General features: G+C 35.2%; 2 protein-coding genes across 2 annotated transcripts in view; both read right to left on the bottom strand.

The window, feature by feature from the left end:
- LOC145673178 (mutS protein homolog 5-like) overlaps positions 1-8,428 on the bottom strand; it is a 76,611-nt gene extending 68,183 nt beyond the window's left edge. The window contains exon 1 of the mRNA XM_081742636.1: positions 8,296-8,428. The gene's annotated coding sequence lies outside the window, so the exon portion shown is untranslated. The remainder of the gene's footprint in view (positions 1-8,295) is intronic.
- A 9,645-nt stretch (positions 8,429-18,073) lies between these two features.
- The window catches only part of LOC145673177 (uncharacterized), a 196,784-nt gene continuing 190,500 nt past the window's right edge, over positions 18,074-24,357 (bottom strand). Inside the window, exon 24 of the mRNA XM_081742635.1 lies at positions 18,074-22,760. Within this exon, the coding sequence (XP_081598761.1) occupies positions 22,524-22,760 (237 nt within the window). The 3' untranslated portion in view covers positions 18,074-22,523. The remainder of the gene's footprint in view (positions 22,761-24,357) is intronic.

The following is a 24,357-nucleotide window of genomic DNA, read 5'->3' as shown; positions in this document are numbered from 1 at the left end:
ATTAACAGTAGATTCCAAACTATAGAAAGATGATATAACGAAAGATATTCTGATGTTCTATCATCCCCAAAAGCAACACAACCTGAAAGTGTTCACACAGTATGAATCCTTGCAGAGGATATCTATCCCCTCCCCACTTTCACACAACTTTCACATAAGTGAAGTGGAATTGCTGTAATCACAAACCTTGCAAAAGATACCTCCATTAATCTGCTGTCTACAAAGTATCAAAATATTAAAATAACTCATTACTGAAAAATCTATATCATCAGTGACATCAAAATGTTTATTTCTCAGTTTTTAAAATATGTTCTGTATAATTTACTTTACAGCATCTGTTTGTACACATCTATGATCCCATTTTTTTCAATGTACTATACTAATATTTGACTTATACATTCATATAATAACGTTAATGAAGTTAATGAAATACACGTAGGAGAGGCCCATTTAACACACACACACACACACACACACACACACACACATATATATATATATATATATATATATATAAACAAAGGATCCCCAAAATTCTGATACTGGCAGTACGTAAAACTCAAACCAAATATATAGTATATTGTACTTATTTCGCACAAGCCAAGACCATGGAATCAAAAAGGACTTATTTCACATTGAAACAGCCCGTAGGAAAAGACATACGTAGGGAAATCACTTTAAAGTAAGATTTGAACGAATGAATTTATTTTCTTTAAACATTTTTGGAGGAACAGAAAGAAAGTCGACTTAAATTGCATCTGCACAAGACTCCTTATGATTCCCTTAACATGCTTTTTTAAAATACAGTGTGTTCGTAAACTCATGGTGCACTTTTGACCGGTCACAGGAAATTAATTAAACAAGATAGAAATGTGAAATCTTTACCAAACAAAAGGAAAAGTCTCCAAGTTTCATACCTATTCAGTACAGTTCGATGTGGGTTCCATTTGTTGCCCTACACACATCTAAACGATATTCAAGTTCTTCCAACACACGGTTAAGGACGTCTGGTGTAAGAGAGTGAATGATGTCTGTGATTCTCTGTTTTAAATGATTAATGTAGTTGATACTTTCACTATACACATGTTGCTTCACAAAACCTAAAATGTAAAAGTCTAAGGGCGTCAGATCCGGGCATCGTGGTGGCCATGGCTTGACAGACCCCTGCCTATCAACCGCTGGTGGAATGTTGTATCCAGAAATTCATGAACAAGTCGGTGCAGTGTGGAGAAGCGCCGACATGTTGAAAGGTCATACAATTCCAACAATTCAAGATAGTTTCCGGTCATAGTCTACTCCGCAAAGAAAAATGAGTCTATCACTTTATCATGCATTAGGCCACACTACACGTTCAATTTAGAGGTGTTACATACACACTCAACCCAAGACGTACCTGGAAGATCAAAAATTGTCTCCAACAGTATCGACAACCTTCTGACAACGTTCTGGAAGGCCATGGATTCCATCGCGGTAGAACTTGGTGGACCGTGAAGCGAAGAAGGTATCAAGTGCATTTTGCACCTCTACTAGGAGTTTGAAATGGCATCCTCTAAGGTGATTGTCCAAGGAATGGAACAGGTGATAATCGGACTGTGCAATGTCCGGGGAGCATAGCGGATGCAACAGTGTTTTCCATCCAAGGCGTAGAATGGTATTCCGCGTCATCCCAGCCACGTGGGGCTAAACGTTGTCCTGTAACAGGAGGACCCCTTTGCGATTCAGAAGTGCTGGCTCCAGAGTTTTGAGTTTTTCTTGAACATTGCTCTACTGCTGACAGTACACAGTTGCATTAATGCTCCTACCAGCTGGCAACAGTTCCCGATGCACGATGCCACGAGCAGTCCACCAAACATACAGGAGGACCTTCTTCTGGTGCTGGTTTCGGCTGTTTCGGAACCGATTCATGGGATGCTAACCAATGATGACGACGCCGTGGAGCTTCGTACAGGACCCACTTCACATCACATGTCAACACCCTGTCCAGAAATGGCTCCTTCCTCAGATGAGACAGTAAAGAAACACATGTGTCTGCTCGCATTGCCTTGTGGCAAATCATGTCAAATTATATGGGGCCCAACTTGTAGTGCTTTCGAAGTTCAAGGCCTTCATGTAGTGCTGCCGAGTGATTTCCCCACTCACACTGAATTGTAGTCCCAGTTCCTCACATGTCTGAAAACTGTTCGTCTCAATTGCTGAATGAATATCTTCATTTTGTACATGTATTGGTTTTCCGGCACGTGGTGCGTCTTCGAGTGTTTCGCCACCGTCCTTAAATTGGTTAAACCACCGCTGCACTGTCTGCGAACTCACGACACCCTCACCAAAGGCCTGACATATCTTCTGCACCGATGCAGCGGCGTTTGACCCCAGTTTGAACTCGTACAGCATACGAGTCCTTATGACGCTGTGTGGAGGTCCCATGTTCACTCTGTCCTTACGCAAGTTCACGGTGTAACTGGACTGCCACAACCAGGCAGTATGTTGGATATACCCACACCAACAACTGAGTTTCGCCTTATCTTCATTCACATTCAACTCACGGTGTGAGGGCCAATTGAACACAGTCTTCCACAAAACGCGATAGAACTTTCTTGGTTATTTTAATATATATATACCAGTTCTTTGTTGGTTATTTTAATATACCAGTTCTTTCGTCAGCCTGATTTATTAGGGGATCAGAAATGAAGAATGAGGGGGCAATGACAGAGATATCAAAGAACACCATAAAATTGAACATTTACTTATTATTTACAGAATCTGTATTTATTTTTGAATTATCGAAACTGTAAATTTTTGTTTCATTTCTGTGTGCTTAATACAAGCTCTTGGCGAGGTACTTTGTTTCAAATTAATATTTAAAATTGAAGTATTTATTTTTAAAACATTAGAACAAAATTATATTACAGCAATTTTATATTATATCAATACAAAATAGAAATATAAGTTTTATTCAACGTTTGCACTCAATTTTCTACCTTCCAAAATACGCGAGTCATTACAGTTTATTAATATTCATAACTAACTTGTGGACTATGATACTGTTGTTTGGAAGTGCATCTGGTATCCTTGGATGCTTGTCATGGTTGCAATAATAGGGTATGGTTTGAAATTCTTGAAATTGGTAAATGCAGTGGAAGATGCTTGGTGCATTTAGGAAGTAACATATAATTTTACACAGAAATGAGTGAAGTTGAGTTTAATTTGATAAATATAGGGTGGCCCAGAAGTAGGTATACAGTCCCATACTGATCAGCTCATTATATATTTTTTCTTATTGTTATCAAAAATGTAGACCTAGTTTCTTTATTATTTGTTATTAGCATCTTTTAACTTACAACTTGCGCCCGCAACAATCGAAGCAAATAAATCCATGAACTATAATGTTATATTTGATCAATACAGAGATCGCTACTTTTGGGCCACCCTGTATAATTGCAAGAATTTCACTGGCTTTGAGTCAGTCTGAAAATTCTCTTCAGCGTTATTTTTTTTGAGGCGGTAAAAATAATTTGGGGGGAGTGCCCCCTCTAGCCCCTCCCTGGCTACGGGCCTGTGCTCGCTGCATGCTATATATTAAAGTTGTGTTTAATTAAGAGTTCTAGTTGTTTACATTTAACTTTTTTATTCATTTGCCACATTTCACTTGCTGTTATACAAATATTAATGCTCAAATCTCAATATTATTAAAGCCTACAATCAATGTCAAGACAACCTTCTTTCGGGAGGAACAAGTGGAGCGGCAAAGATTTTTTGGGGGAGCAGCTATTCTTTGCGCACAACGAAAATCATTTTATATTACTTAAACTACCTTAAAATACAGTCTCAGGAGCAGGCGATCCAACCTGTCCCCTCTCTAGCGTTGTAAGTGCCTACAATGCTAGCAGTAGCATCATTTCAGGATTTGCCAGGGCAGTAAGATTGTTCACCCATATAAGATTTTCATGTTTTTATTAATGTATTTGTACACAATTAATTAAAAAGTATGTTTCTTAAACTCGGGGGGCAATTGCTGCCCGAGCCCTCCCCAAATGACGCCACTGAATGATATGCTTCAAGTGGGTTGGTGATCTGCTAAGTATAGTACTGTTCTTAAAGTTAAACGGTAACAATGTCTGTTGTTTATATAATACGTTCATTTTGTTTAGTTCTGCTAAAATTTTCTCTAAATTATATTGTTATTTGACATGCAATCCTAAATACTTGTGGACTTTATAAAAGTAATTGCAACTTTATTTACACTTAGTATGGCCTGTCTTAATAATAAACAGCAAAACATGTCATGTTCAGCGTAATTACTATTTTCAAATAAAATTAGGCAACGAACATAGGGGAACGGTGATTGTTATAGGAGCAGTTCGAGTTAAAAACAAGTTTGGTGCAATAGAAAGAGTAACAAAAAAATAAGAGACCCGTATTTTTTATATCTAGATAGGCCGTCTCGTTCAGCTTCTACAGGCATTTGTTTTTGATTAATCGTAAATGCTGACGTCACTGGTGGGATACGCGAGAAACTCAATGTGAGTCAGCAACCACTCCCTTGTACGCAGCTGATAAACCTTTAATAGTGCATTGGATTTAATAGATTGTGTTTTGGATTTGTTAGCAGTCTTGCTCTGTGTTCAAGTCTTGAGGGACGTTTTTGTTAGTTGTTTTTCCTACAGCATTAGTATAAAAAAGAGTAGAGAGAGAGCAGTAATTACGTTTGTTGTGCGAAACAGCGTTTTTTCCAGACTTGTTTTTAGGGTGGCACTGTCTCCCGGAGCTCTGAGAGATTCCCCCGGAGGAGACCAAAATAATACGTCTATAATATAATAAATATAATAGTACTGTGTAAAAATAATGTGCCTCTCCGAATACTTAGTGTCCCCCCCCCCGAATTTTTTTTCTGAAAGAAACACTAGTGTGAAGTAGAAAACACGTGTTAGTACAGCGCGTGCTGTGTCTGTGAAGTAAAGTAGAAATGCCTAACACCTGCTGTATTTTCGGTTGTAATTCTTGTGCAATTAAAGCTGAGGACATAAAGTATCCTTTTTTACGTTTCCAAGTCGTGAGAAATCACCAAATCGATATAAATTATGGCTCAAGAAAATCAATGAGGAAAAAATGTACCAAATAAACTCACTCTTGTTCCAAACATCTTGAAGAGCCTGACTTCGAGAAGTCAAGTTTACTGAAAGAAAAGTTAAAGCCAGAGGCGGATCTAGGCTGGGGCCGGGGGCCTAGCCCCCCCAGTTTTTGAGTGACAAAATTGATTTAAGCTATTTTTTTTTAGATATTTTTGAAAGTTTTAAGTAAACATGATATACCTATCATAGTTGGGTTCTGACTCCCCCCCCCCCCGGGTTTTTACCGTTTAGATCCACTTCTGGCTAATGCCAGGAGAATTATTTACACGCAAATTGAGAAAGAATGCTGTTCCAAGTATATTATTGAAAGGTTTAAAATCCGAGGCATTGAACAAGCACCGATCTATGTCCAGTTACCAACGTACAAATATCGTACAAGACGCAATTGACGGTTGTAGTCAAGACGAGGCATTAGAGGGTAATAGAGACGATGTCACTCATGATTCTGAACATACTGCTTTAGAAATAAGCTATACAATGTGAATTAGGGAGTGAAATATACCGGCTTGTAGAAGGAATTAGTGACGATAACTGTTCCTCAAGATATTCATTCATCGTTTAATTTCTCTGTAACTTATCATGTGACAATGATGATGAAAGGGGTGATGAGAGTTGTTCCGCGGACAGCTATGCGAATAAAAGAAATTTAACCGGTGAAGTGTTTTTCGTATTCTGGCAAACTTTACAGATGTTATTTCATCTATGCCTTATATGTTGCGCTCCTGTACATACCTTGAAGCATAAAATTATAGGGTTAGCGTTAAAAATTGCAACAAAACGTGAGGATGAACATACTTATGTTTGGGAATCGAAAGAATGATTAAAGAAAAGGTATTTAGGTGTTGCAGCAATCTCGTCCGCCATCTATTTATATGATATTGGTTTCGATTTTTTTTTGAAACGCTGAACTTATGCTTTATAGGATACGTTTTATAATATAATAAAATATTTGTACAGCCCACCATCAGATATCATTTTCTACATGCAGATACACTGGCGTCTCTGGCATGTAAACTTTGGGGAGGGGACATCAAAGAAAGTGATTTAAATAGTAGTACCTAGCCCAACTTGTTTATTTATCTGTGATTCCATTTGTAACCTTTTTGCTTACCTTCACGGGCTCTCTTTGTTATAATCGTTTCATAGCCTGAATATTATATTCCAAATACATATAATAATTATTGTTTATATGTTATTCTGTCGTTAGTAAATAAATAAAATTAAATAGAATATTGAACATTTTGTACTTCAAAATATTGGGGGGGGGGGGACGCGTCCGCCCCGCCAGAGACGCCCATGTGCAATGATATTTATAAGTCTTTGCAATCAGTTCTGGAAAAAGAAACCGCACTTAGAACGTGCCACCGCACCTCTCACAAACGAAATGCTTGGCACTGTGTAGTATGTAAGCCTGCTCTCGCTCCTTGACCACCTATGACGTCATCACAAAATATTTCTTCCTCTGTTACTCGCTAACGACTGAACGTATCGCGATCAAACAAACACCATTCCTTTTAGAATTTTCAACTCTACAAATGGAAATAAATTGTAAAAAATGCATTTCTAAGTCGAACTGCTCCTTTAACTATTAAGAATTAGCACTACTCCCAGACTGCGATGTTTTTGTACTATAAAAATTAGATACAAGTTGTTTCGTTATCATTATAATGCAACCATATTTTTTAAATAAATAAGAATGATTAAGATGCCACATTTTAAGGTGATAGTATGCTATTCATTATAAATCGCAGAGATTATTGTGAACAGTAAGTACGCCAGAAATTTTTACTTGGGGGGGGGGTGTTCAAAATAAAAGGGAGGGGTGCTCTCAGAATAGTGATATACATTTTAAACAAACTCAAAGCAAACAATATATTTTGTTACGCAACTATTAGAAATAGTAACTGGTTCCATGTTGCCCCCTTCCACGCAGCTTTCATTTATGGAGCTCAAGCTGCTAAAAAAAGAAAACACTTTGTAATAGATTAATTTCTGTACATTGGATCATTAAAATAAAATTTCATATTAACACAAATAAGAAACTAAGTTCAAAGGTTTCATATTAATACCAAGAAAAAAATCAAGTTCAAATCCGTTATTTTCTCTTGCTAAATAACAAACCAATAATAAATAATAAAAAAATGACTCACCTGATCTTGAGTTATGATATTCCCCATCCCCATGCTTGAGCAAGTTGTACTCCGCACTCAACAGAAATATCGGATATAGTATACATGAAGCTGCATCAGTTTCCGAAGGAGCAGGACGCTCATACTTTTAGGGATTATTCATTGAGTATATACGAACTTACAAAGGGGGTAACAAAGCGACTTTTATTTACTTATCGACTGATACGAAAATAAAAAAGAACGTACTTGTACTTTATATCTGCATGTGCAGTGCCCTTGTACTTTATCTATGACTATGTGTGTGTGTGGAGGGGGGAATTTAACGCATATCTCATGTCTTGTGCACATGGGTACTTCTTACTATTGCACTACGTAGAAAATGTATGGTATTTCGTGTAGAAGTGGTAATAGAACACAAAAGAAACGCAGATCAGGGGGTTCTCATGTATACTATTACCGAAATATCATTTCGTCTTAATTTAAAGACTGTTTCTTGAAATAAATACAGAAATATTTGGGCACTTTTGGCAGTTTCACTACACCAACTATAAATAATGGAAATGGAAACGATGGCGGAGCTCAGGAGGGTAGGTACGAGCGGATCTGTTTTGTCAATTGTTTTGATCGAAACACCGCCCGAATCGCTTCGTATTTTGAAGTGAAATAAATAAATAAGAATATTGCCTTCTTTCCTAAACGCTAAACCTTTTTTAACTTGATGTAATAAATAACCTATATGATACTGATTGATACATTTGGTTTTGGGGAATATTCCTTTTCCATCCAGGGGTGTGTGTAAAGAAATTTCGGGGGATGTTAGGGGTGTTGGGGGAGTGTAGATTACTCCCTGATTGTGAAATGTATAGATGATTAAAATAGCCTAATATAATGAAATACCTAGAAAATCCAGTTTGAACACGCTGGAATTCTCAGGAATCTTTTTATCTCTGGTTTTCGATAATGGAAAGTTACTTAAACATGAAATAATAAAGAAATTTTAATAACATTGTAAGAAATAAAATAAATATTTCTTTCGTTACCTTGGTAAATCGTATATGATGCTTACTCTGTCTCAAATGTTTAATTACCCAATGTCACGAACACAAACATAAAGTATACTATTTCAAAAATATTCCAGCAATAATTTCATTAATTGTTCGACCCTCCTTTACCTCTTGCTATTCAGAGGTAGATTTTCACTTCTATAATTTCTTAAAGGCGGTAATTTCGGTGTACACATCTTATACAAGTATATATAACAGTTTGAATTGAGTTTTTATGAATTATCATGATATACGTATATTTAAAGCTAATTCTGTAGGGCATTTTTGTTGATCTTAATTTATTTATCATGTAACGGATAATCTGCATCGCAATTGCCTGGTTTTCTGCAAATGAGAAGCAAAAGGCCGTGTTAGATTAATGAGGATTTTTCCCCTGAGAACTGCAAGAATTTTTGAAAACTATAAATAATAATAATAATGATAATAATAATAATAATAATAATAATAATAATAATAATAATAATAATAATAATAATAATAATAATAATAATAATAATAATACCTTACCATATGCACGATGTATCAAAAGCCCAGCGTTATAGGGCAACTCATTTTCCAGTTCAGTAGGCTGTTCGAATGGAACGTAATGATACTCAAAAATGCACATTGTTGCACATTCCCCGTGCACATTGTTGTGAGAAGGAACCTTGATCACCTCGAATCCCTTTCCTAATAATGCTGTTTTATTGATATACCGAGGGTTCAAAGGAACAGCCTGCTGAACTAGCAATGTTTGTTTTTCATTTAACATAGAGCGTTTTACAAATGTAAACCCCCAACGATGAGCACTACTGGAATAATTCTACCATTTTAGATTGAAAACCACCTATTTCCAACAATCTGGGGCAGATCCAGGCGATCGCCCCCCAGAAGAGGAAACTTTCGTATTTTATATATACATAAAACCCATCCCAGAGTTTGGAGCTCTTAAAAGTATCTCTAAGTAGCAGTATTACAACCCACGCCCCCCCCCAGAAGTCAGTCCTGTATCCGTCCCTGCCAACAACTTTCCTCCCGTTTTTACTTTGTTCCAACTCTACTTATAACTGAGTTCCCTATTACTCCACACTTTTAATACACCATATATACGTACAAGTCCATATACCGTATTCTGTTAATTAAGCTAATTATTTGTTAATAATACAAAAATAATACAGATCTTGGATCATTATTTTAAAATACCTTTGTAAAATTTTAACAAGGTAATAGATAAAAAAAACTGAATCTTTTTAATACTACAATAATCGTAAGAGGAAAGATGTTTGACATTCTTTGCAATACTACCAGATTAACAGTGTTTTAACCCAACATCAATTTGTATTTCTTGAAAAAGGACTACGATTACATGTTAAGCGAAAGCATACAATTCTACACTAAGGATTCAACAGGATCAAAAATATTCAAATTTTTTAGGTCTCTACCACAGTAATAATGCATTTGAAACGTACAGAGCAATGTGGAACCAAAGTACTTTAGTGTTCAACTCTATGTTATGACTCATTACGAATAAATAAGACCATAAGAGAGGTGTCCCAAATGTAAAGCATATTTAACAATGATTATATTATATATTGACCATAAACTAATGCATAATGTGTGCCACAGTCAACACTTCATTCCTTAACATAGTCTTCAAGAGGCATTTGTGTAACTATGAGGCGAGCTTGTCGATGCCATTTTCATAAAATGTGAGGCCCTGACTGCTGAGCCAGCGTTGCACCACTGTTTTGACATCTTCGTCACTGCCTTGGAAGCTTATTTTATTTTATTTTATTTATTTATTTATTTTTTGACGCCTTCATATGACTTTAACATTAGACGGCAGCATACGAAGGGCATTCATAAAGTTTTAGTTATCACCTCAAAACATAAAGTTATTAACTACTTTTTTGTTTCTTTGCAGATACATGTTTGTGATCCTGGCACACATTGAAATCCTGGCTGCGTAGCACGCCGCTAGAGGAGCTAAAACAAAATGGCATAGCTCATTGATAAAGTGGAGTATTGTGTGGTAACTCGTTTTGTGCATTTAAGGGGAAAAAAACACTTCATTCAATCTATCCTGAGTTGTGGAAGTGTGTGGCAACAATGCACCATCATATGACACAGTAGTTGGGTGGTGCAGACGCTTTCAGTGTGGTTCGACAAGTCTGAATGACGAAGAAGGAAGTGGCAGACCATGTCTCTGTGAAGAACCGGGAATTACGAGAGAAGTAGAAGCCCTGATGCTCGCAGACCGGTTTATCACAATCGAGACGATACTGGAAAAATTGAAAATCAGTCATGGATCAGTTTTCAACATCTTACACAACATGTTGCACATGAAAAAAGTCGCTGCCCGCTGGGTTCCGCGGCTGCTCATACCCTTTCAAAATGCCTGCCAAACTGAGGTAGCAGCAAAAACCTAACTGTGTCAGAACAATCCAGATGACTCCTCAAAACGCCTAATCAACATGGACGAGTGCTGAGTGCACCATTATGACCATAAAACAAAGGAGCAAAGTAAGCAGTAGAAACATGTGAATTCACCATTGCCGAATAAAGTGAAGACACAACTATCGTCGAGTAAAGTGATGGTGAGTGTTTTCTGGGACTGCCGTGATGTGCTGCTAACAAATGATATTCGTAAGGGGCAAACCAGCACAGGAGCATACTACCGGAATCTTCTGACAAGGATGCTGGAGGCTTCCAAGACGAAGCATCGAGGAAAGCTGTCCAAGGGGGTCCTTTCGCTACACGACAATGCACAGAACACAGCCACACATGCTGCTTTTTCGAGCTATCAAATTTCACATCAGCTCTGTATTCTTCATACATGTCACCCAGTGACTTTTTCTTCTTTTCGCGGATGAAGAATCCATTGCGTGGCAAGCATTTTGGGGATCGCGACGAGGTGATTTTTGGGGTAGACGTTTTCTGAACAGCCCAAATCAACACTTCTACAACCAAGGTCTCCGCCAAATCATCCATCATTGGGAAAAATGTGTTGCATTGAAGGGTGAATATGTATAGAGAGACTAATACCATCACCAAGATTCATGGTCGCGGATTGATTTTTTCCAGGTGGTAATTAATACTTCATGACTACTTCTCGTATTGCTATAGCAATGTGTTTAAGATTGTAACGTCAAAGCGGTTGATCATGGGAAGTCGACTAGAGTAATGTTCCAAGTAGGAAGTGCGCTCTGTCATTTGATTTCTCAATGTGAAGAACATGTCAGCTGCGGAGATGCACCGTCAGTTGGTGGACATCTATGAAGAAACCGTGATGAGTCGTCAGAATGTGGTGAAATAGTGCAGCCAATTTAGAATCGCGAGAATAACACCAGTGGAGTGTGCACAGAGTGGCAGATCCACAACAAAAATGTATGGAACATGCGATCCTGAATTACTATCCTGAGGACAGAAGAATTACTATCGCACGACTTAGGTTTGTCAAGTGGAACAGTTAGTCACAATATTGAACAGCTGGGATTTCACAATGTATGTGCCCGATGGATGCAACGAAACCTTTCGGAAGACCACAAAGCACAGAGAATGGCTTGTGCCCTGTCACTTTTGCAACAATATGCTTTAGTAACTTTATAAAAGAAATAAAATTTAAAATCTCTGAACAAAGCAAGCTTTAATTTAAAATAATAATTGTGTAACAGTTTCAACCAACTGAACTTTTTGGCTTCAACAGATACAGATGAGTATTGTGTCTGATGAGGCGAAACAGTTACACAATTATGATTTTTAATTAAAACTTGCTTTATTCAGAGATTTTAAATTTTATTTCTTTTATGAAGCAATATGCTGTTGGTGGCCAATATTTTCTTCAGCGTGTTGTCACTGATGACGAGATCTGGGTTCAGCATCATACCACAGAAACGAAAAGCCAAATATGAAGTGGAAATACCCAAGTTCTCCAGGAACAAGAAATTCAAGTTCACGAAGTTAGCTGGCAAATTAATGGCTACTGTCTTCTGGAGTTAGAAGTGCGTATTACTGGTTGATTTCCTGGAGAAGAGAGCAAGAGCAATAATTAATGGAGTTGTCTGCGATGTAGTATTGGAAAATTTACAAGGCGCAATTCGCCGGAAACGTCCTGGATTACTGTGAAAGGTAATGCTACACTTACATGCGCCACACATTGCCACTCGTGTGTCTTCCCGTTTGGCCTTTTCCCGTTTCACCCTATGTCTTTTCATTTCATCAGGCTATGATGCTAAGATAGTGTATGTTAATTTGATTGTAAGGCTAAACGGGAATTCCCGTTTGTCCTCTTCCCGTTTCGTCTTACAACAGAGAAGGGAATTTTCAGATTATGATAGGGAAATTTATTGTCAATTTGCAAAACATTTGTAAGGCTAATATTCACATTTGAACGAATAAAACATCGTATAATCAAAGTAGGTATTCAGAGTAATGTATTATTTGCGTCACTGTTTACAAAAAGTTTAATTAAACCTTAATTCAAAGCGAGTGAGAGGTATGGTTGTTATGACTACGTTGACCAATAGTATAGCAAAGATTTCTATAAAACGTTAGCTGAACAAATACACAGAAATAAACTTAAAAATAAATATACTGTATAACACTTCTATTATTGTTTCGACGGACTACCTGCGTCTTCTACAAACATACTGTATATTACAAACTGAAGCAATTGCTTTTGCGGCCATATATAAAAATAACCAAGAAAGTTTGTCGCTTTTTGTGAAGGTCTGTGTTCAATTGGCCCTCACATCGTAAGTTGAATGCGAATAGAGATAAGGTGAAGGTCAGTTGTTGGTGTGGGTATATTCAACATACTACCTAGTTGTGGCAGTTCGGTTTACACCGTGAACTTGCGTAAGGACAGAGTGAACATGGGACCTCCACAGAGCTTCATAAGGGCGTGTATGCTGTACGACTTCAAACTGGAGTCAAACGCTGGTGCAGCGGGGCGAAAGATATGCCAGGTCTTTGATGAGGGCGTCCTGGCTATGCGGACAATGCAACGGTGGTTTAACAAGTTTAAGGACTGTGACGAAACACTTGAAGACGCACCATTTGTCGGAAGACCAATATATGCACAAAATGGAGATCTTCACGCAGCAATTGGGGCGAACAGTGGCCAGTCTTGTGAGGAATTGGGTCTACAATTCATATGAGTGTAAAAACCATTCGGCTGCACATCCATCAATTTGGGAAGCACTACAAGTTGGGTCGATGGGTCCCACATGATTTGACTCCGGGCCAGAAGGCAACGCGAGCAGACACCTATGCTTCTTTACTGTCTCGTCTAAGGAAGGAGTCATTTCTGGACAGAGTGTTGACATGTGATGAGAAGTGGGTCCTGTATGAAGCTCCACGGCGCCATCATCATCGGTTAGCATCCCATGAACCAGTTACAAAACATACGAAACCAGCACTGCACCAGAAGAAGGTCCTCCTGTGTGTTTGGTGGACTGCTCGCGGCATCGTGCATCGGGAACTGCTAGGAGCTGGTCAGAGCATCAATAAGTCAAAACTCCGGAGCCAACACTTCTGAATCACAAAGGGGTCCTTCTGTTACAGGACAACGCTAAATCCCACGTGGCTAGGATGACCCGGGTCACCATTCTATGCCCTGGATGTGAAACACTATTGTATCCACCATACTCTCCGGACATTGCACCGTCCAATTATCACCCGTGCCATTCGTTGGACAATCACCTTAGAGGACGCCAGTTCAAACCCCTAGTGGAGATGCAAAATGGAGCGTTCAGCTTTAATATAACATCCTTATCGGTTGTCTATCAAAATATGTTTTGTGGGCATAAGGGAAAACGGGCATAAATCGCCACTCGCACCCAAGAACTGTTGTGGCAGTTTTGGTCGAAGTACGTGTGTGTGTGTGTGTGTAACATCCATCACATAGCCCTGATATGGCGCCCAGTGATTATCACCTCTTCCCGACCTTGAAAATGCATCTTCTGGGGCACATATTGTAAACAGTAACAAAGATGTGAAAACAGCGGTGCAACGATGACTCAACAGTCAGGAGTCCACCACACTTTGCGAAAGTAGCATCTACATGCTCGTCTCATGGTTAAACAAATGCCTCAATTGTTTTGGTGACTATGTTGCAAAATAAAATGTTGAATGTAGCACACATTGGTTTGTTTAGATTTGCAACGTATATGATTATTTTGCTCTTCTGTATGCCTTGTGAACATGGGACGCCTTACGTAGTTACAAGATTGAAAATTTGATTGCTTTTTAAAGCTTCATTCGAAAAACTACTCACAGAACTATGGGGATTTAATCAGGAGGTGGGTGTCAATAGGCGAAAACATAATAAAACAATTTACAGTAATTTGATATTTCAAACCTTTCCGGAGATGTAGAGACTGTTAAATTAAAATGTATTTGAGGATTTAAAAAAAAAAATCTTTCTGATGCTACTAGAAGATAATAACAAAGTAATTATAATTACGACAAATTCTTCCAATAATTTTAAGTAATGTTGCAAACTTTAACATTGATTCGGAACTGTTTGAAATAAGCGATATTATGACTTTTCTTTTTTTCGTCCATTGGAAACCATATAGATCCTTACGAGTGATACTCATCTAAGCACACACCATGCTCGTGGGTTTTCTCAGGGTTCTCCCGTTTCCTCCCACTTTCTTCATTCCACCATTTCATTCATATCTTATCATCACCGTCTCCTTTAGCCTAACCGGCATAACCGTGGAACGTAAAATTTAAAGATTTCATTTCATTTCATCTAAGCACCTTTTTTTCGTAATAAAAGCTTTTCGAAAATGAAAAATTTAATAAACATAGTAATTTTGTTTCTATTAATTCGATATGCGTCATATCATGATCATAACATCCAATACTAAAGTTCTTGGAATGTGCATTGTCCAGTACGGCTTATTAGCATTATTACTGTTGTAGAGGCCTGCAAAATTTGGATGTTTGTGATGCTGTTACATCGTGAGTTTGCAACACTGAATGATAGATGTAGTATTTTACATTTTATTTTTAACATGTAGATTTGAAATGTATAACTACAAATCTGACACAATGTCATTTGAAAAATACCGTACAACTTTATGTTGGACTGGCAACATTGTTTATTTGGTGGTATTGAAGAGTATGCCAAACTATTGCTCTTTGTTGATGTTCGCTTCGCACAAAATTTCAGATTTTACTTATTAGTTTAGAAGTTATAAGCCCGTTCCAATTTAAATGGTCCATCCTGTATATAACTCAAATAATTCAAATTAAATAAAAAGTACGGACCACCGCACTAAACTTTCTCATTCCAATTTCTTACAGTGAATCACGTTATGCTACACTTATAACACAAACATTTATTAGTGAAATACACACAAAATTATAGGCGTTTTCGAAGGAAATATCGGCCGAAGAAAACTCATCTGCAAAAGTAAACTTCCCCTTGTGGATATTTTCAAAAGAAGTAATATACGCATCATCATAGGTTATTAATGAAATATTTATATTTATGAAATATGAACAAAATCGCCTGAGTCACTTTTGAGAAAATTGTCCGTGAAAAAGTGTGAAAATTGACCGTGAAAATTGTCCGTGTTTACTCGCCCTCAAGAGTAAACTACTCCTTGCGGATTTTTTTCAGAAGAAACGAGCAATGCCACATTATCAGGTTATTAATATTAATATTACCCTTAATGATTCACTACCTTTTCTGTCTGCTTCCGGCACTGCTTGCAAAACTACAAAATATCCACAGACTACTTCCCGCGCAAGATTCACCAGAGTTGTCACCAGGGGGCAATAGCTGCTCTACCATCGCGGAAACTATGTACACAAATAACCACAACGAACAATACCTGAAAATAATACTCTTCAAACGCAATAGGCAAGATAAAAAAATGTGTAGCCAAATGGTAACAAAAACTCGTTAAGGGTTAATGTATTTTTTATTTACAAAACATTAATATAATTTCCTGAGTTAATTTGAGCGTCCGAAAAAACTCACTGTCCGAAAAAATATTATGGTGAATTAATATTTTGCTTATAGTTACAAATGCCTACTTTATTGGTTGAAGCAAAAAACAAGAAAAAAAAAGTTTGACTCGAACGAGAATCGAACCCGGGACCCTTTGCACTTGAGTCGCTGATTCTTCTCACAACGCCACGCTGTCACTTGATAAGTTTGCGCGTCGTACGATATATGCGTCGAGTAGAAAACTTTAGGACGGGTTTTCTCCGTCATTTTTGCCCCTTGCGCTCTCCCAGTTTGTAATATTAACTCTTTAAATGTTCACTACCACCTCGCAAAAATGGCTCCGAAGTTCACTTACCAAAGTGTGCCTTCTGCTTGTAAATTAAGACAGCGACTAGAGAAACGATCAAAATGGTTACATATCATTTTGTTTTAGTTTCTTCTGAACTACTTTTTTAAAATAACATTATTATTTAGTTTTAATAACTGTATGTTAAAACTATTTTGTTTATTACAAACTAAATACAACTATTATTTAAAAAGTAGTTCACAGGAAACCAAAACAACAACATACGTAAGAAAATGCAGTTGAGTTCGTTCCTCTACTCGCTGTCTTAACTTAGATTTTAGGGGCGTTGTTTTTGTGGCAACACTGTAATTTCTATGGATGGCGACACTGAACATTCTTTAGGTTCATATTTTCTGTTGTAGAATAACATTATCTATGATTGCGGTAAGTTGCATTTCATTATCTCATTTCACTTATGAAAAACAAGCAAAAGAAAAATGGTAAATTTTGTATTGTTTTTGGTAAGGCAGGCTCTTAAGTTTAAAATTTGGGTCGGATACATTGAACGGAATGGCCTCTACACCAAGACTAATGAATGGACAGACATTCAAAATAACTTCTTCGACATGTGGAGCTTATGGAAAGTATAAATATGTTGAAATCTCGAATTCGAGTTTTGTTGTAATCATCATAGTTTCTTCTCTCCTATCGTTGCTGAAAGTTTAAAACAAATCCTATTTCGGTTAAAAAACTAGATGCCATTTTAAAGAAATATATTACTATAAAAATTATAAAATAGTTGATATAGTAAATTCGAACTAGTTTTATTTATACATACATTGCTGTTTTGAGGAGCAGTATGTTATTCGGATTTTAGGATTTAAGAATCAGATTTCTGGGCTTTCGGCATCTATGACCTGTTAGCCAGTTACGTATGAGGGATGACATCCTTCGGCGTTCACGCTATCCGAGGAAAGGGAAGGAAAAAGCGGCCTGAAATCTGTATGTTAGGTAACAGCCTGGCATTTGCCTGGTGTGAATTAGGAAAACCCAGGAAAGCCTTACTTAGGATGACTGGCCTGAAGAAGCTTTTACACTTTTTCACCGAGTGTCCTCACTGGGAATCGAACCTGGTACTGCTCGTACCAAAGACGAGAGCGTTAGCAAAGTATGTTATTCAAATAGATCACAAGCAAAATGACAACCTTCTTATGAATAATGTACAAATTTGTTCAAAACTTTCTGCGTACCCTTCTTTTTTTTGAAACGACATATAGTTTCATCCATAAGCAGACGGAACTCAAACAAATGATTTTCTGTTTAAGATTATATTAACCTAGAATAACAAATTGTTCTATGTACGATTGTGAAAATACTGACTCTTAATAAAGGATAGGTGGCCAGATCGTTTTTTTTTTTCAACAAGCTGGTACAATTTTATAGAACAAGATGGGAGAAACAAACTATATATCAAATAGTACAGGTAATTATAAACAGAATAAACAGTACTAAAATTTCATCAAACATTTTATTATTTCTTCTATTTCAAAACACACTATAAAAATATACTCATGATATGTACATATTATGTCTATAGTAATGTTTTCTTGTTCCACATTTTAAACCATTTTAAACAGTTTCCGTAAATTGTCTTTGAATAATTAATTTTACTTATTACCATAGACAACAAGGAAATAGGCCATATTAGAAAAAAATATATATAAAGCATTTGGTTACATTGCCTCATTACCGTATTAAAAAAGTAATTGAACTTAAAAATATTTTGAATTTGTTCTGTTATTTTGCTTTGAGTGACTATTACAGATGTAAAATTTTAAAAAGTGTTGCAATTTGTTGTAATACTGTAAAAAAAACTTGAATAATTCTATGTTATATTCAAATATTCAAAAAACAAACAATTACTCAAATAATGGTTCAAAAATGTATTTGAATAAATTAATAACTGATAAATATGGAACGAAGGATAATACTGTATGTCACCTGTTCAAAGAAAGAAAGGAAACAATTGAAATAGAAGGTGAGATGAGAAGCAACAACTCAGAATGAAGTCAGGTAAGGATACTTACTGTCATCTATTTTGTTAAATCTTTACATTGAAAAGTTAATATTGTACATCAAGAACACTCATAGCCCAGGAATAACTTACCATGGATAGAAAATACATACACTGAGATTTGTGGACTAGTATATCGAGCTGTTAGCAAACAATGAGGGGGGAAATTAGAAGCGGTCTAAATGGGATGTAACAAAACTTAGTAGCAAGTTCAACATGAAGATCAAGAAGGGAAAACAAAGGTTATGAGATGCGCAAGGGCAGAAACAACAATAAAAATGAAGATTAAAATAGATTATCTCTTGGAAGAGATTGTGTTATTGAGGTAGTATAATAAAAAGTGATAATAGATTCAAACAAGATGTAAAATCTAGAGTAGCTTAGGCGAAGAAAACATTGGAGGAAAAACAGAAGCTTCTAACCAGAAGTATCAAGACAGAACTGAAGAAATGGGCGATAAGAGCATATATAGAGAATTTGGCGTTGTATCAATGTGAGGGATGGTCTCTAGGAGAAGAGGAAAAACGTAAACCTTCAAAATAAGGTGCTCAGATCAGATTAGATGAAAGAGTGTCGAAATTGAAAGAAGAAGAAAAAGTCTATGCTGAAGACTATTTCGAAAAGAAGAGGTGAAGTGAGGCGATTTTGAGTTTAACGTCCCGTTCAGCATTGAGGCTATATGAGATGTGGTCCTACTAATTAACGCGGAATCCGAACCACACGACCCCACGCCGGAAATTGAACATTCGAAAAGAAGAGATAGAGTGATTGAACACATTACGAGAGAGCACGGAGGAATTGCGATATTGATTATAGAGGGAATGACAGAACTTAAAATATCTAGAGGAAGACTGTGGTTGAAATAAACGGACCAATGATATAAAACATAGTGAAGAAAAAGTACATGGAAATGGAAGGTCTGGCTCAGGATAGGGAAGAGTAGGAAGCTGCATCAAACCAACCGAAAGATTGCTGGCTCCTGAAGAAGAAGCAGTTATTAAAGTAAACTAGTAATTATTCAAATAACGAAAATTGTTCGAATATTTATTTGAATAATAAATAGTTGGTCGTATAAATATTCAAATCACGAATAATGAAAATGATGGAAGAAAAATTATTCGAATAACTTTAATAGTATTATTCTGGTGCTTCTAAATATTCAATAAGCAATTAACAATGGTTTGATAAAATTTAATTTTTTTATAGTTTTATTTGATGTATTGAATTATATTTTAGGTTGCTTCAAGAAAAGTAAGTTCTATATAGGCAAGTATGAGGGCTTATTGTTAATTTTCACTTTAGCCAAAGCACAAGAAGAAGAGCCATCTTGTTTTGAAACTTAAGTGATTTTGTTTACAGAATTTCATTAAATCATAAAACGTGTTCCTCTGTTAGTAAAGGACCCTTAAAGAATATGTTAAAAAGATGGCATTATTATGATTTTTACTTGTCGATATCACATGTTATACAAGATGTAAAGAAATCTCTTTAATGAAGTTTGAGAAATGATATCATACACCGAAACAAACAATCTTATGAATATTGATCGAAAATTTTAAGAATGTGTGTCTTAGATATTCCACGAAAATAAAAAAAAATACAAATAAGAAATTCATTCCCGTCAAATTTTTTTAATGAAAAAGTGTCCGAATATTGATTCCATAGCTCTTTTGGAAGATACATTGCTAAGCTTGAACTTTTCTAAAATTAGGCATAACGCTATTGTTTATACGTGATTTCCTTTTCTTTGGGCATTTACACAAGTTGAGATCGATAAGTTATTTCGCTACTTCTTTTACGGAGTTTTGAGCCTCTGCAAATAAATGTCAAGCTTATAATTGATACTTATTAAACATATGTAGAATATGGATGAAAGCAAACAGAATGAAAAAATGTATTTCCAACTATAATGATGAAAGTGTTAATATATTGCTGTAGCTGACAGAATAGTCATTCTGAATTGAGATTGCTTATGAGGTTAACTTGTATGTAGATATTTCCTCAGAATAAGTATTAACAATATGAGGGAGACTTCCCATGATTACTACGTGGAATGTTCCAATAATAATAATAATAATAATAATAATAATAATAATAATAATAATAATAATAATAATAATAATAATAATAATAATAATGTTAAGATTTAAAATATAATAATTATTACATGTATAGTATAAAACCTGAAAAAGCAAACTTTTCTTAATCTAGAAATGAATATAATCAAATCATCTATAAAGCTGAATTCCTTGCTACACCACTGGATCCGACTAATTTGTTCTGGAAGAACATCATCTATGTCTATTTCAAATTCTCATCAATAAGATTTTCACACATATAGCACATAAATGGAGCATTTTTTGCACCTAATACACAAGAAGTTTCATGTATCTTTCGTTTCTTGCAAGCAAGTATTTTTAAAACTTACCAAAATATTTTTTCTATAAACTGTATTTCATCACTTTATATTTCTACATTATATTTTATCTTACTATTATGTTTTATGTGTCGCTTGATTATTTGTGAATATTTCACTGTCCAACAGGAAGATAGGTAGTATTCCCTAAAGAATGTTGTTAATGCACTTTTGTCACATTTCGCATAACTATTTGATGTTATGGTAACTGAAAAAGGGAAAACTGAACCAAAAATGACTGAACTTTCTCAGCTTCCTGAACTATAGCGAAAGTTCAAAATGCGCAGTGACACAATTACGTATAAGCATTCGAAACAACTTCGTCTTTGATTTTCGTTTTTTCTATTGGGAGTATTTTACTAAGGATAGAAGACGTGATAGGAGCAGTTTCTTTTTTACGTGAAACGGTCATAAAACTGGAGGTTTTGCATATAAGAATGTCTTTTATGATAAATATAACTTCGTGTAAATTATAGAGCGATTTGAATACCTCCAAAAGTAATTTAATTTAAGCAAACTTATTATTATGTTGAGTTTTATTATTCGGTCTATTACTAAAAATGTTCGGTGAAAACTTTAAATATTTAAAGAATAAAACGAAACGTTTCAGGATGATATATTATCTTCAAGACATTGGCAAACTAATAAGTGTAAATTCAAAACGTATGAAATAAACTAGATAATTGCATATCATGAGCCTGGTTTATACACATTTACCAACCACAAATTTTGTGTGGCTAATTAACTGTTTTGTAAACTCCATATGCACGAATTGAAAACTACTAGTAAGAATCAAAATAATGAAAATACTTTTTGAATTTGATTATGTTTCAATATCTTACTGTGACACAATTTAGTAAAAGCATAATTGTTTTGAGTAATACACAGATGATTTATATCGCGATACAGAAAGAATGTAAGATCTCTTCATAGATAGATGTTATATCGTAATACTACTTCAACCGATCTTAATTTTAGACCCAATTTTCATATTTTTCAAAGTAAATATTTCAAATCTCACCATTCTTCAACTACATACAGAGAGGAAATATTCATGTATAACGTATTTCTTGATGTTTGAATAGTAATTTTATTATAAACTACAAATTCAATTTAAAATCTTAACTATATGTTATTATCTATTTCTTATAGTTAAAACGATTTCTTCGTTTCTATTTCTTTAACCTATCTAGTAAATACTGTATTTTACTTATGTAGTGATCGTTATATGAAATCTATATACAAACTTCCATTCCTCTGTAACAGTTTTAAAAAATCAGAAACAATTATACAAGCGGTCATCAAATACATATTTTTTTAACCGTTCATGAAATGAAACAATCGTTCGTTCCACTTCCTAAAGTAAGTAGCTTTCTTTGAAAAATACCTGTCTAATTTACCAACAATAAGCTACGAAAATTATTTTTCTTCTATATATACTTATATTACTTCTTAACTTCCTGAATAAATTGACACATTATTATTTTAAGTTCAAAGTTCTTTTGAGTAATATTCCTTCTTTCGTCTTATCTGGAATATTAGGAAGATCTCCTTTATCAGGAACATTTTGTGGAACAAGATCTGATTCGGACGTGTAATCTGAGGGTCCTGGCATCACAGCTGCTCTTTTGTTCTTGTAGTTAGAGGTTGCTCTTTGATAACGAGCTTGTACTCGTTGATAAGAGTCCGTAAATGTTAATCTTATTGTTCTACCAACCTGTAAGTAGAAAAAAGTCATCAGATATGTTTTACAATTTATTGTTAAATGATCATAAAGATTATAAAGTTTTAAAGCTTATATTTAAATAATGTCACAGTTCAAATGGAAGCATTTTTGTTTCAATTTTATAATAAGGCTTAATATTCTCCACGTATGGTTACGCTTATGTACAGTGAACATTACATAATAAGGATATACATTACATACAAGAAATACAATCCACATTATTTAATATCTTATATATAAAAGAGAACGCACAAATCCTTTGTTCCCTCATCACGCTAATACGGCTGAACCAATTTCTTTCATTTTTGGGGGGTTATTAGGATTTGGACCCTAGATGGTTTTTATCATATCACTTTAATTTTTAATTATCAGTGTCTTGAGATAATTGACCATTCAAGTGTCCATAACGTACAAATCCTTTGTTAGTTCATCATAGGTAAAAATAAACGTATTTATATGCAACCCGCATGACCGTGTCACTCGGCGGGTTAACATAAATGACAGGCGATATAATGTTAACATTTACTGCAATCTACTATGGTTTTTATCATATCACTTGAAAGCGAAAAAGTAAAAATTATCTAAGTAACACAACGTTTATTGCGTTCCGGGGTGACCGCAGCGAAGCGGGGCGGGTTAACATAAATGACAGGCGATATAATGTTAACATTTACTGCAATCTTCTATGGTTTTTATCATATCACTTGAAAGCGAAAAAGTAAAAATTATCTAAGTAACAAAGTTTATTGCGTTCCGGGGTGACCGCAGCGAAGCGGGGTGAACGCTGCTAGTAATAAATAAAGAGACTTTGACATTATAAAATCAATAAATAGGTTTGTTAGACTACTATTGTTTCCAGACAAACAATTAAATATCATTATATGAAATAAACTACTAAAGTAATCTACAGTAAATAATATTACTTCTATTGTTACTAACGATACTCATGAACAACAGAACGCAAATACAACAATGTCTGTGTTAACAGAAAATTAGAAGGTGATTATATGAATAATAATAATACCAAGAAGATATTGGTTTGATTTGTAGCTCTAGAACAAAATACGTATAATATAAATGGGTTCTTCATTAGTGCATAACGTGTAAAAGTTCTGTTTTACACGTGAACTTATAAGGTGTTACATTTGTGTAACCTATTTTTATAGTTATCTTAACAACATTACCAAAACTGATTTTGGTGATATTTCTGAAGAGATTTCTATTCATTTTCATACGATGAAACTACTACTAATATGAAGACAATATTTAATAAATGTATTTGTTTTAAATTTGATTACTATGGTTAGTTAGGAAAGTTTGTTTAATTCCTTTCTGATCTCAATCTTTGTTTCGAATATGAAATCACTATCGTAAGTCCTGCTTGTATATTCATTAAAGCATATCAGAACGAACATGATATTATATATATATATATATATATATATATATATATATATATATATATATATATATATATATATATATATATATATATATATATAAGCTATAATGAATATTTTTTCAACAATGTAACATTATTTCATTTAAATATTACTAGGAAGAAACTATCATGGAAAAAACTAGAGCT

The sequence above is a fragment of the Thermobia domestica genome, chromosome 16 (genome assembly GCF_964235325.1).
Source record: "Thermobia domestica chromosome 16, izTheDome1.hap1.1, whole genome shotgun sequence".
NCBI classification, from domain to species: Eukaryota; Metazoa; Arthropoda; class Insecta; order Zygentoma; family Lepismatidae; genus Thermobia; species Thermobia domestica.
The sequence above is the reverse complement of the archived record's forward strand: the minus strand, read 5'-3'. Positions and strand labels throughout refer to the sequence as shown.